The 14,752-nt window shown below is 45.0% G+C and overlaps 1 protein-coding gene across 1 annotated transcript in view; it reads left to right on the top strand.

The window, feature by feature from the left end:
• Positions 1 to 1,819: 1,819 nt before the first annotated feature.
• TRPC5 (transient receptor potential cation channel subfamily C member 5) overlaps positions 1,820 to 14,752 on the top strand; it is a 69,688-nt gene continuing 56,755 nt past the window's right edge. The window contains exon 1 of the mRNA XM_066333934.1: positions 1,820 to 2,197. Coding sequence (XP_066190031.1) covers positions 1,820 to 2,197 — 378 coding nt within the window. The remainder of the gene's footprint in view (positions 2,198 to 14,752) is intronic.

Here is a 14,752-nt window from a genome sequence, read left to right on the forward strand (position 1 = left end):
AATTTGCTGCAGGAAGCTGCGGAGCTTTGGGCAAGGGGATGGAAGAAGTCACACAATTAGTTACAGCAGCTGGTGGCCCCTGGTGCTGACCTGGCGTCGTTTGTCAGCGCCAAGGAGAGGTAGACAAGCCCGGTTCCTTTTTCCCTTACCTGTGAATTCCCAGCCCATGTTTCCCATGACTCCAGGCACCTGCTGGCATCTTTGAGGTGAGGGAAGGAACCTCAATTCATTCAGTTTGCTGCACTTGTTCCAGGGCAGGATTTACTTCTTGTTTTCCTGGACCACAAAAACAACATCACTGCCTTTAGAGAGCAAGGGTGGGAGCTTTATACATCAGCTTGTCTTGAGGTCCTATTTATAAATGAAGAGGGTGAGAAAAAATGTTTAAAAACATGCAGGCTTTAAAAATAAAACCGTGACCTAGTCAAAGAGTAAACACTAAGGAAAAATAAAAGGCTGTTTTAAGAGTCGGAAGCAAGGAAGCAGGAGCAAAAAATGTTCAAAATGAATCTATTACTGTAAAGAGGAGGGTGTAAATCAGCAGCTCCCATCACTGACAGATCAGAGATGCTGAGGACGTGTCTTAGCAGTGGAAAAGGAGGAAATAAAAAGAACTTTGGGTGGGAAATAAAGCAACGGTGAGAAATCCACCATTTGCGTGTGATAGATCACCCATAAACATCAAGATCACACTTCTGACCAGACAAGAGACATCAATGGCATAGTGTTGAAACAAGATAAAAAATTATGCTGAGTTTCTGTCATTGTGAGTGGTGGTGCCACCTTTATGCTTTCAGGTAGCTCTTCAAGGTGGGGCTGCTCAGGAGGTGTTAAGAATACATCCTAAAAAGGGATGGGGAGCTTTTCCTGTGATGGCCCTTTGGACGTTTGTCCCTGTGCTGGCATCTTGCTCAAACGGGATGGAACCATTGGGAGATGTTCCTTGAGTTTTATTGCAGCATCAGCCTCATAACAGGGTTGGAGACAATTGGAAGATGGCAACAGCTCACACCTGCCAGCAGTAGCCAAAGATCTCTTTGTTACAGGGCATTTTAAAGGTTTTCCAGCCAATAGCACATTGCTGAAGCTTACAGACAATTGTTCTAGCCAGTCACTAAAAGCACACATACACCTGCTTCAAATGATGCTTGCTTGTGTGCTTTCTATTAACAATATACAATGTTAAGCTTAAAACTTTCTACTGTCTTGCTAAGCATATTTTCCTGCAGTCTTAAGGTCTATCCTGGCCAAACCTAAAACCCCAAACTGTTGTTTCATGTCTTTGCTGGCTGTGTCATTGCATCTTCTCTGCTTTCAGACCTGGCAGCTGCAGGTAACTCCAAGTTATCTGTTCTTTCTGTTTCTGAGGCCCGCTTTCACAGCTTCTGAAAATCTTCTTACCTTTAGTATTTTTCACACATGTCCTCGGTGAGATTGTGTGGTGACTGACAGTGGTCAGAACGTGGATTCTCAGGCTCCAGGCAGTGCCTTGAAGCCTGTGGGAGAGCCAAGGACAGAACTCTCCCAGTCTGGCCTGGGAAATCATAAGGAAGAACCCAAAACAACCTTGTAGAGCTTCTCCTCCTGACACCTGGTGTTTTTCCAACTTGTTTACTGGTAGAGATGTTTCCAAAAAGGTGGTGCCCTAAAGGACCAATCCCATTCATTGCACCAAAACCCTGTATAAAAGTATCTGTCTTTGCCATAAGAAATCAGAGTTCTATGTGTTGTTACGTGACCCGCCCTGAATCGTAATGACAGTGGGATGTCACTGATGTGTGGTTCTCCTCCCTCCCAGGTTGCCTGGTCACTATGAGCCATGGCCCAGCTATACTACAAAAAGGTCAACTTCTCCCCGTACCGAGACCGGATCCCACTGCAGATCGTGCGGGCGGAGGCAGAGCTCTCGTCGGAAGAGAAAGCCTACCTCAGCGCCGTGGAGAAGGGGGACTATGCCAGCGTGAAACACGCCCTGCAGGAGGCAGAGATCTACTACAACATCAACATCAACTGCATGGATCCCCTGGGGCGCAGCGCCCTCCTGATAGCCATAGAGAATGAGAACCTGGAGATCATGGAGCTGCTGCTGAGCCACAGCGTCTATGTGGGGGATGCGCTGCTCTACGCCATACGGAAGGAGGTGGTGGGAGCTGTGGAGCTGCTGCTCAACTACAGGAAGCCCAGCGGGGAAAAACAGGTTGGTTGACTGTCCCCAGTTTTGATTTGTTGTCCTGCATTAAGAAAGTCAAAGTCCTCGGTTGTGGGAAGACAGATAGAGATAGTGCTAAAGGCAATTCTGCCTCTGATATATTGCAGCTGTTAATTACCAAAGAGCGGGCACAGCCTTGCCCTCACTGCTGGGTGTGATAAAAGAGTGAGGTAGTTGGCCATGGTGTGAGGAGGCTGGTTGGGTGGTTGGTTGTTGGTTGGTTGTTGGTTGGTTGGTTGGTTGGTTGGTTGGTTGGCTGGCTGTTTGGTTGGGTGGCTGGCTGGCTGGCTGGTTGGTTGGTTGGTTGGTTGGCTGGCTGGCTGGTTAGCTGGCTGGTTGGTTGGTTGGCTGGTTGGTTGGTTGGTTGGTTGGTTGTTGATTGGCTGATTGGTTGGTTGGTTGTTGGTTGTTGGTTGGTTGGTTGGTTAGCTGGTTGGTTGGCTGGCTGATTGGTTGGTTTGTTGGTTGGTTAGCTGGCTGTTTGGTTGGCTGTTTGGTTGGCTGGTTGGTTGTTTGGCTGGCTGGCTGGTTGGTTAGTTGGTTGGCCGGTTGGCTGGCTGATTGGTTGGCTGGCTGGTTGTGTGAGGGCCAGATAAGGCAAGACACTATACAAAGGACAGACAGGGTTATGTGGCTGTGCTAGGGACAGGAAACAGCCAGCTGGAACTGCAGAAGGAAGAGAGAAGGAGAGAGAAAGAGCCAGAGCTGTGGGGAGCTGCCCTGTAGCTAAAGGACACAAAAAGAACCACACTCAAACTGTCAGGCTGTTAGAGCAGAAAAAGGGAAGTTTATTTGGGATTGTGACTTACATAGTTTTTGGAGTTTGATCAGGGATTGGAGGATGAGGCCACCTTTCTGACCCCACTGGTCAAACTAGGTGTCCATCCATTGTTCCTCCTCCAAAGAGGAGTGTGCAGTTTCCAAAACAGCACTCTCTGTTTACCTGAAAGCCCGTGAGAAATTCCAGTACAAAAACATAAACATCAGAAGGCTGAAAAAGTCAGGGGAACGCTGCCCAGAGGATTGCTACACAGAAAAGGTATGAAGGGCTTCTAGATAACATGGTGCTGATACTTGAAACCCCCTGAAGTTTTTATTGAAGCACTCTGGGTGCTGTGCCTGTCTCAGCTACACTGCTAGATGTTGGTCCATGGCTTTAAATGCCCACAGCAGCCCTGTCTGGATGGTAATTCTCTAATTCTCCAGCCTGAGCAAACAGGTTCTGCCTGACTTTAGCACTCAGTTGTTTCCTCTTTCACTCAGTGCTCTTTCCAGCCCCACGGTGTTTGGTGGACACACTGATTTATAGGTTGATTTATAGACGAGCACTTTCTAAAGGAATTTGTGGCTCTCTGAAATTATATTACAATCTGTAAATATGAACTATTGCCACGCCGTTGTGCTGATATTAAGTGGAATTGCTTTCCATAAGTAAATCCTGAAAGAACACAAGCTTATTTACAACTGGAAGCCAGCAAACAGTCTGCTGGGTTTCAGTCCTTCACTGTAGTGCAGACAGATCATCTTGGTCTCCCTCTCCAGAGAGCTCCAGGGCAGCAGTGCTGAGGCAGGACATAACTTACAGCAGTGACTTGTAGGAAGGATCCTTAGCTGCAAAGCCATCTCTAAGTTACATAAAGATCTTTGTGGAAAAATCACTGAGTCTGAATCCTGTCACTCCACATCTGAACTACCCCAACTGGGTTTTTTTCTGGTTTTCTTCTTCTCACTTGTAAGCACTACTGCCAACAGCTAGAATAATTTATGTGCATTGCTGACCACTGATAATTTTTGTGTATTCACTGCTTAGAGAGGAACGTCCAAAACTTGATTAATCCTTCTTTATCAAGCCTCCTTTGGAAGGGAACACATCCCTCTGCGTGTGAAAGATTAATACCAATCAATCATAGGAGAAAATGTTTTCAATGCATAGGCTCCAGAGCACATAGCTTTTCAATAGTAATTTTATGTAGCCAAAGCAAACAATAAGGATCAACCCTGACAGAACTGAAGAGTGCTCAGCTTATTATTTAGAAATGGCAGCACTGTACATTCTTGTAGCAGTGTGATTCTAATGTGTGGTTTAAAAACTAGAGAGATAATGAAACTCCTCTCTCTGACCTAAAAATAGAAATGTTAGTGCTGAGTTTTAGTCTGCCAAATGTAAGTAGACCATCCATTAAGAATGAGCCATTTTCCCCTTGGTCTTCTATTTGAGCATCCTGCAGCTCAGCAGGAGGGAAAGGAGAATAGGAAAGTTTTCTTCAGTGGCATGAGGATTATAGCAGGCTAATGACAAGTTTCTCCTGAAATGTCACGGAAAGCAAGTGAAGGGATTCATGTAGATTTCTCTAACATCCCTTGAACACCAAAACTTGTGTCCACTCAAATCCACAGCCCTGCTGGCTTAACTGGACAGAGACAGAGGTCCGTGAAACGAGGCTGATTTATTACAGCTGAAATTCAGCCCCATGTCTCTAGCTCAGTGATCCATTTCATAGTAGGCCTGTTCCATTTTTCGTTCTCTCTGTGCCAGCTCTCTCTCTGTAGCCAGAACTGGATCTGCTGCAGGGTTTACAAGTTGGAGGAGAGCAAGTGTGGGGGAGATGTGGTGCCAGTTTCAGCTTTATTTACAAGGTTTGTTACAAGACCAGATTTCATCAGTGTATTTTAAACTGGCACTGGCTTGGTGCAAGATTCTAAGAACAAACTTGGATTAACTTCCCTGGCTGGGGTTCAGGCTCTTCAGGAGACTGCAGGAAGCGTTTGCTGCTAGAGGGCTGCAGGACTGGACTTCCCTTTCAGCTGTTCCACTGACTGCTCATGCAGTGATGGTGATGAACATTTATTTCATGTGTAGTGACAGGACAAGCTGGGCCAAAGTTGGTTATTTTGTGGAATCACAAAGCTGTTACAGTAGGGGTTTCTGAACAAAAGCTCCTGATGCTAATTCCACAGCAGTATCAGTATACATTTATTATTTGTCCTTGCTGGACCCTTTCTCAGAAGGTCCTTTAGGAGCCCCACACCTAATTGCTTTCACAAAAAGCATCTGATAAAGCAGATCAGCACAGCTTTGCCCTCACCAGCTCCTCAGATGTTCTAAAACACGTAAAAACCCTGTAGTAACAAAAAAAATCACACCTCACAGGAAGGTTTCTGTCTGGCTGTGAAGTTTGTAAGATGGTATCAGCACACTTCTTATATCTGAGGTTCAGTATAATCTATTGATTAAATGTACAGAGGTTCAGTTTGCCTGCACAGGCCCGTGTGGGGACAGCTCCTTGGCTCGTGTGTGGCAGCCTGTTTGCCATCAGGGACTGCCTGTCTCTGCTGCACTCTGGGTGCAGGAGCAGCATCCTCTGGTTGCTCCCTGTCAAATGTTCACTCACCTGCCCCTGGGCGCTGGGACAACCTTTGGTTCCATTTTCCTGCTGCCTGCCCCTGTGCAGGCTGTTGTTTGCCTCTCTCCCAAAGCCTGGTGTCTCTCTCTGGCTGCCGGGCATGAAGAGCTGTTCCCATTTGCGTCGTTTCGCGTCAGCTCGGTTAATTGTTGTCTTTGCATCTCAAAAGCAGCTGAGCAGCATCATTCAGCATAATCCATTTTCATGGGTGTGTATCTTCAGCCTTATCACCGTGCCACAATCCCCACAGCAATTCTTACAGGCTGCCTCATCCCAGCCTCTTGTGGAGTGGCTGGATCTGGTTAGTGTTATAAATACGTATTATAATATTGGCTTTTCGCAGATATTAAAATGGATGTCATAAAGCAACTTTGCTATAAAGATACAGTTTTTATTCCTGCTATTAACTAAACTTAGAGTAGTGAAATAGCCGTTATAGTTATGTTTGTGGTAATTGAACTGCTTGATTGGGATCATATCCAATGAACAATCCACGATGAAGACCTCTGTTGCTGATATGCCAAATATCAGCAACTGCTGTCTGTAGAAAGTATGAACCCAAACCCAAGCTGGAGGTGATAATCAGAACAGACTAAAACCACGGCCAAGAAATGCACATGCTCTAAAAAGGCAGACCCGAGGAGGAGCTGAACAGTTCTTGGAACATGTGAAATAGTTTGGGGGAAAGTTTAAATACGTATAATTGTTTATGAATGTGCCATAGGATGATGCAATAGAAAAGGTATGTAAAGAGTGTCTCCGAAACAGCAAGTGGGCTCTTGGCTGAATTTGCTTTATTATCCTTGTCTCCCATTGTCCTTTATTAAATTTTTGAATATTACCAGGAGAGTGAAGCTCGTTTTTCACAGTCAGGAAAAGAAACACCCCAAACAAGGTAGAAACCCGTGGCTCCTCACAAACAGGACCTGCAGAGGGAGGTTCACATCAGCCAAGAGCCTCCAAGAGGAGAGCTCCAGACCCGGCTCTGAGAGCTGCCCGAGGGGAAGAGCTCTGCTCTCCACCTGCACCATGACCTTTTCAGGGAGCAGAAGTTTCAAATACATTTAGTGGCCTTTGCTGTGCTCCTTATGGAAGAGACTCAGGATCTCACTGATGATGTGAGAGCCGGGGAGCAGCGGGGAGGATGGATGAAGGGGTTGGGCAACGCAGAGGCTCAGATCCTGTGATTAAGTGAAATTTTTATGAGTCATTATTCTGCAAACCTCTGCTAGACTGCTGTTTAAGCGCCATTTACTGCGAGTGCCGTGACAATGGCAGGGGCAAGTCACAGGCAGTAACTATAACAACCCGCACACTCGGCACAGGAGAAAATTGCTCTGTTTACATGTGCAGCCTTCAGAGCATGAACCACCTCGCTCCAGAGGCTGCTGGGGAGAGCAGCAGTGATGTGCTCGAGTGGATGTGTTTGTTTTTAGCTTTGTCTCAACGGGAGGTTTGTGGGCTATTTTAAGTTCTTTTATTTCTCCTCAAATCCGTGCTGCCCAGTCCGGACAGCTCAGAGCTGTGGGGTTGGGGTACTGAGCTGTGAGTCTGCTGCTGGATTCACCACTCACAGGCAGGAGAATGATGATCAATTTACAGCTGTTGTGGAAGATGCTGTTGGCTATGGGAGGTTTGGGGGTCAGCGAGAAAGTCATCATGGTGAAACCATGGGGAGAGCACGGAGATGTTCTGAGTGCTTCACTGCCAGCAGAGAGGAAAGCCCAGGCTTGAAGGACCCATCCTCCTCTCCCAAAGAGCTCCTTCTAATTTTGTGTTTTTTACAGGTTCACTTGTAATTACCACGTGTTGCATAATTTATTCCAATTACGAATTATACAATTATAAATGACAATTATAAACCATAGCTCTCTTTGACCAGTCACACAGCCAGTCACTTAAACCATAGCATAGCTGTTTTTTTCCCAGACTCATGACAGACCTTTGGAAATCAAGCAACTATTCATGAGTATTAAGAGGAACAACAAAACAAACTTATATTCGTGGAACCTGGAGGGTTTCCCTGCAGAGGTTTGCAGTCAGCAAACATGCATTTTCCAGGAAATAAAAGTGAGCCTCATCTGGTGCTGTGATATTGTTATTATTGTGTTATTGTTTGATTTTCTGGGCAGTGCAGAGGCTGATGTTGTGTTGCATAGTGGCAGAGAAGTAATATAGATGTACTTGGCATGGCAATCCATCCTAAGTGATGACTGTCATGTTATTTAAACAAGACAACAAACCACTGAATAACCATCAGAAAGAGCAGGGATAGGTTTGAAGTAGCAAAACTTAGCACCTGCAGATGCTGTATTGACTTTTGGCTTTTCTCTTTAGGGGGTGGAAGTGTTAAAATGCAAAGTTTTCTGTGCATGGGACAGGTGCAGTGCATGCAATGGCAAAACAAGGCAGGAGGCACACAGCAAAAACAGAGATCTGGCTGGGGTCCTATGGGGTTGAAATTAGCAGAGAACTTTGTTGGGTTTTTTCTTAATTCATAACTACTACTTCTCATAATTCATGACTACTGCACAGTAGTCATGCTCCCTTGTATGAGCAAGGGAATGTCTATTTGAAACCTGTTGAATGAATTCTCCTTCCCTGTAAAATCTTCTGTTTCTCAACCTGTATGATCTTTGAGTTTTGCTGTTTTTTGGGTTTTTTTTTGTTTTTGTTTTTTTTTTTCTAAAAGTGCTATCAGATGGATTTTTTTTTTTTTTTACTATACAAACATCAGTTCAGTGGGTTATATTTTCAGCCAGGCTGGAGACTGCACCTAACCCTCTCCAGCGAAGAGCAGCAAACTTACGTCTGAAAACTCCCATTTCCCCCCCAGTATTTGATTCACCCTCAATTGACCAGCAATAGCTGTATTTTCTCACACTCCCAAACCTGTTTTGAAACGAGCACAGATTTTCCAGACGGAAGGAAAAGGGCCTCCTTGTTTGGAGCTGCCTGGGCGAGCAGTGCGGAGCGGTGGCAGCAGCCCCCTGAAGGTGTGTCCCAGCTCTGGCATCCCTCCTGCTCCTCTGCCCTCCTGCAGCACCACCAGACACCTCTGCTGAGCCTTCCTCCCCTCCTTTCAGGACTGTAATCAGGCATCTGAATTACTCCACGTTCTGAGCACCTCCACGGTGGCTGTTTTCTTCTCAACAATCGGAGCTGACATCAGCTGTTTACACGAGGAGGCTACGAGCATCTCTCTCTCTCTGGTATCTGGCAAACTTTAGCAATTTGCTCTCGTGGCAGATGGTTCCAAATTAAGCTGGCTCACAGATGGGACTACAAATGCAATTCCTTAATTCGTGAGCATAAAAAGTGAAAGGGATCTTAGGATTCATGGTGCTGTGATTCGGTTGGTTTCTGATGGTCCAAAGGATCCATATGGATTCCGAAAAGGAGTTTACAAGTACAGCCTCTGGAAGAGTGTGGTTGTGAAGAGGGAGCTACAGAGAATAAAAGGCAAGTGTTCAGTCTTAGTTGCTAATCATCAGGTTGGTAGAAGATTGCTGCGCTGGATAGTGTTAGTGAACCTAAAATTTGACCTCAAAAATCCTCTTTCAGGTGAGCTGATGAGTGAAAATCCACCTTAATCTTGTTCAGATCCCACAGATTCACAGCACAGAGACAGCGTTTTGTGAAGCAGAAAATAAAGGTTACATTAAACCATTTTATTCTTGCCCAAATCCAGTAACTTTCTTGAGACAATGTGATTTAGCCTTATTTCTACATGCACACAGAGTTTTTGTCCTGTGTGCAGAAACCAGTGTGAAGCTTAGCCCTTACCACTGACAGCCCTTGATTTTAGACTTGCTGGTACAAGCTCATTGCCAGCCCTGTGCTACCACTGATGGGACAGTTCAAAAGAAACAGTTCAGTTCTCAAAAATCTCACAGTATAAAATCTAGATCCTGCAGGTGGTTGGAAAGAGGAGAGGTTTGGGAGCAGTCATCTGTATCAAGGAGTTCTGTGGCAGCTCTGAATTGTGTCTGTGGAGCACTGCGCCACCGAGGGGGACAGGCTGATGGGTGTCAGTCATTTCCATGTTAATAGGGTCCAAAGTGAAAAGGAAAGGCGGAACCTGGTCAGAAATACTCCTGAGCAAAAGGAGGTTCTGAAGAATATAGAACCAGTTGAGAAGAATACGGCCATGAGTTCTCAGTGTGGAAATATTTGAGAGGCACAACAAGGAAGAGGGATCATGTCTGAAAACAGAGAAGCAGCTTCAAAGCCTAATGGCTCCATTAGCACCCAAGCTTTTCATTATTTTTATTGATGCAGTAATAATTCACAGTTATAGTTAACATGCCTTTGACACTGGCGGCTGCCTTCAAAATGAATTCCATCTAATTAAACGAAACAACAGAGAAATCAAAGATCACTTCAGCTAATGATTACATTTAACTGTGAAAATCTTTCCTCCCTCCCCATTGCCTCAGTCCCCAAATAATCTTAAATCTAGGTGAAAAAGAACTGGGGGGAAACATCTCCTGGACTCAGTAAGTAGCATCAAGATTAAGGCAGTGACAGATACCAGATTCCTGACAGTGGCAATAAGGCACTGGCTCCTTCCTTCTCCTGGGTCAATATAAAACCTGTTATTATTTCCTAGGATGCTGGTGGGGGTCAAGCCAAGAACTGCATGACAGCGAGCACAGACATGCCATGCTTGTAATTGAACATACAGACAGGTGAGAAGTCAGGAATTATCCCAGATGCTTCCCAGAGAATTGTCTTTACTGGTCTGTAGGAGTGCTCTTAGCACTTGCCTGCTCTGGGCACTGTGTGCAGTGAATTTTCAGTCAGATGTGATGGGTTCTCAGGGGGAACCATTACAACTATTGATGAACTATTACAGGGGGAAAAAAAAAAACCTGTTTGTGCTGCTACACAAGTAAACTTCTGGGCTCTCTGTAGATCTGTTGATTAAGGAGTTTAGTTTCAAAAAAACATTATTATCTACCCAGCATCTATGGATGTGCCTACTGTACCCACCTCCCTTTGCTCCTAAGTCCCAGTTACAGCATCCCCTGGCATGACCCAGCACGTGTTTGCCTCTGAAACCCCAAAGCCAGAAGTCTGACATGGCTGTTTAGATCCCCTGGTACAGATTTGTGGGAGATTCTTCCTGGTACAATAGTTAGAACACTTTTTTTTTCTTTTTTTTCCAAGGAAAGCTTTTCTTCATGGGAAAAGCGAATGTAACAAATCACAGGCTCCTCCAAAACAAAGCTCTGGGATCTATAAAGATCTGTGAAGAACTGCAGGGCAGCTTAGCAGGAGTCCCTCAGCCCTTACCTGGCTGTTGAAAAGAGCTGTGCTGGGTTGGCAAAGTCACATTTATGGCTTGTTTATCCCCGTGTGAGCAGTATTTTGCTATCCCATGGCAAAGCACTGCCTGGTGGGGCAGCCCTTTGGTGGCAGCGATGGTGGAATAGCAAAGAGGCATTGACTGGGAGCAATATTTCTTGTCTCTGAACTGCTGCAGCAAGAGGGAACGCTGTGATCCAAGGTCTTTGCTCTGTCATTGCCTTGGGAGGATGCTGGAAAAGTGCTCCAGAGGCTCAGGGCCATGTGAATTGTTGGTATTTAATTCAGGGCAGTGAGAGAGGGCTGCTGTGCTCCAAGTACTCCCCAGGCAGGGGGTGACGAGGCTCTGCAGCATCAGGGGCACAGCATCACATAGAACTTCCAACTTCCTAGCACTGGGAATATCAGAGGAACTCACTGCCTGAGTGGGAATAAAGGAAGACCACAACCACGCAGATTTATTTTTTATTTTTTCTCCCTGCCGCATCTCTAGTTTTGTCATTTCTTTGCTGTTGCAAACTCCGGGGCCTTTTTTTCAGAAGCCACGGCGTCTTCTTGGTTGGTAAAACAACAGTGCCAAAAGCACAGCTTAGGAGAAAAGATGGTGAATAATGAAGCTGCTGGTTTGTGAGCATCAGGATGTGTTTTGTGCACCATCAGGCAGCGCTGGGCTGGCGCCAGGTGCAGTAACTCACTCCTCTCCCTGACACTGTCTCATGAGCCAATCTGAGTTAATTATTTTATTTTCTAAAGGAATATGATTGAATATGAACACAACCCAAGGAAAAAAGCTCTCCCTCTTCAAGCCCTGTTACCTCACCTAAACTTAATGAAACATCTCTCATCCACACAAGGTGATAAATTACAGGAAGAAGGGATGGTTTATGTACAAAGATGATATAAAAGGCTGTAGATAGCACGATTATTAACCTATATTAGCACATCTTGTCCTTGTTACCACTAAGAATAGATAATACAAAGACCAAGAAAAATGAATCAAAAAGCTGGACAGCTCTCGCTCCCAGAATAAAGCCTGAAAAATATTAGAAAAATAGAAACCATAATAAAATGAAGATTATCTTGAAGACAGAGCCTGCAAAATTCCAGATAACCATGGGCTATCTTTGTTTCAGTTGTGTTTGGGGCCAGAAGAAAGCTTAGCCATAAAATGAAAAAATATCTCAGATGCAGCAACATCCCTGGAATGGTCAAGAATTTTATAGGACTGGATTAAGCAAGCTCTTTAATAAAATTGGGCTCAAAGCTTAAAAACAGCATTAAAAATAAGGAATAAACCCTAATGAATTTTACTCAAAACAGCTGCTCCTGTCACAGAGTCACTGTTAAAATGATAATGAAGAAAGGTGAAAACCCCCAAACAAACAGCATTTAGTGTTTTCAAATGGGGAAAAACCCCCAAGTATCAGGAATGTGCCAGCTAGTCTGCTTATCCAGTCTTGAGGAGATAATTCAGCTCACTCCCATGTCAGTAATTCTGGACTTAACAACTGTGTTGGAGTCACAGTCTCAGTAAAAAGCTCCCCAAGGCAGTCTCTGCATTTTGGGAAGATCTGTAAGATTGTATTTTTGGTAGACCCACAACACGCTGTGAGCCAGGTCCCCGTGTCACTTGGGCCACTTCAGCAGCTTCATCATTGTCTGGGTTTGTGACTGTGCTGTGTCTGTGAGCTCTAGCTAACAGAGTGAAAATGGTTCTGTCCCTATTTCTGTCTAAGGTCTTTTAAGCACGTATTGTCTAATTATGAAAGGACACAAATTATTTTTTACTTTTAACTTAATAACTAAATACTTGTGGTCTGCAGTGTGGATTTTTCTGCTTAATTACAAGAGACTATCTAAAACTTTGAATGAGAAGGTGAAAAAGAAAGACTTAGCTTAAGCCTTAAATCTTCTATGTCACTTTATATATATTTTAAAGCCTTAAGCTTTAAGTTTTCTACTCTGTGATATCACACACTTCTATTCAAACTGCACACTTGTAATCTTAGTGCTATCACTCAACTTTGGAAGCCTGTTCTATAGCCTCAGGTCAAATGCAGTGTTTTCTTGGGGGTCAGTGCTTGTTAGAACAGAAAGCCTGGAATTCTCAGTGCCCAGGGCTCCAACATTTGTTCTGCCTGTAGAGGTGTCCCCATTCAGTGAGCGTGTGATGGAGCCAGGGCTCCCTGCAGAGAAAATCACATAATACCTGAAAAATTAGGACTACAGCAGGCTTCTAAAACATTCCTACACAGAGGAGGAGCTGCAGCCAGGAGAGGCTGTGATGCCTTAGGTTTGAGCTTTCCTGTATTTCAGGTTCTGTGGTGCCCAGGGGCTCAGCTCTGAGCTCACAGTCAGTGTCACTCAGCTCTGCACACAGCAGGGACACAAAACAAATCCTTGTCCTGCTGCACACCAAGGACAACTTTCAGCCCCAAAGCACAACCAAGGGTGGGCTGGAGGGAGGAACAAGAAGCATGGGACCTCACAGCCTGGAGCTGGAATGGGACAATTAAACCCCAAAATGTGCAAATGGACCAAAACTTATCAAAAGTGTGAGATGTCATGACTGTCCATTTTGTGACCATTTTGAGTCCACCTTGGGTGCAGCCCTGGCCAGGCTCTGTCCTGCCCAAGGTGTACCCTGGAGGCCTTTCAATAAATATCTCCTTTATCCTCCAGCTCTGTCCAGTCTCTATTCCAGCTCAGCCTTCCCAGGCCATCAGCTGCAGCTCCAGTGGCACAGCACCACTCTGGACAGGGGTAGCACCCACCAGCCCAGCTCCCTGCTGCATTCAGGGGCTCTGAAGTGCATCAAGGCATAGGATTTCAGGGCACACTGAGCTCAGGCTGCACTCCAGCTCAGTGCAGGAGCTCCAAACACGAGGTGACGCTGGCAGTGTCCCTCTGTGATCGCAGGATCAGCCACAGTGACTGCACTTTCTCCATTTCATCATCAAGTGCCTCAGCTCATCTCCTCCCCGTGCAGGAAAGAAGAGGGCTCAGGAGACAGAGACACACAGACAGAGAGCTCTGACTGCAGGAACTTAGCACAGGCCATTAAAATGCATATTTGCAAAATCCTTTCCTCCCAAAGGCTCCTCTCTGAGTCCCTCCTTTTTTTTTTTTTTTTTTTTTTTTTTTTTTTTTTTTTTTTTTTTTTTTTTCCTTTTTAAAAATCCGCAGCAGAAGTTATTATGTAGCATCAGCCACAAATGGGGACATCTTTTGACAATCTTCCTGGCTGTGCTGCATCTCCTAAACACATGGCTGAACACAAGCTCTGATGCACTTCTGCCACTGTCAAGTGCACTAGGTTTCAGCTCAGCTCTGAGAACTAATCCCTTGGGCCTGCCTCCATTTTTAAACACATGGGGAAGAAGCCAAATTAAAGCTGGAAGAATCTAGAGCAGGTCTATCCATATTTTACTTTCTTTTGCTGGTTGTGGAGAAGGATATTTGGTTATACAGATAGCACAGATCTGCTTTTTCACATCCTTTCAGTAGCAGTGCATTACATTAATTAACAATTATTAGCAGTTCTATGGTCCTGTAGCATGTTTTATTTTATTCCAAGATACCTATTTTAGTGCTAATGTGCACCATCTGGTAACCTTGTATCAGCATTTGGCTTGCTAAAAGGCACTAAAAGGTAACTAATTCTCACTGTTCTGCAGTATCAGTCTGAGGAGCAGAGATTTTATTTGGCTTTACAGGCAAATTTTAAGTCACTGAGGAGATTTTGGACCAGAAAGAGCCTTTTTCTTCAGCTGGATGTTCTGGGACAGCTCCAGTGGAATCAGTGGAATTTTAATAACAGCAGAATTTG

The sequence above is a fragment of the Sylvia atricapilla genome, chromosome 21 (genome assembly GCF_009819655.1).
Source record: "Sylvia atricapilla isolate bSylAtr1 chromosome 21, bSylAtr1.pri, whole genome shotgun sequence".
Classification (NCBI taxonomy): Eukaryota; Metazoa; Chordata; class Aves; order Passeriformes; family Sylviidae; genus Sylvia; species Sylvia atricapilla.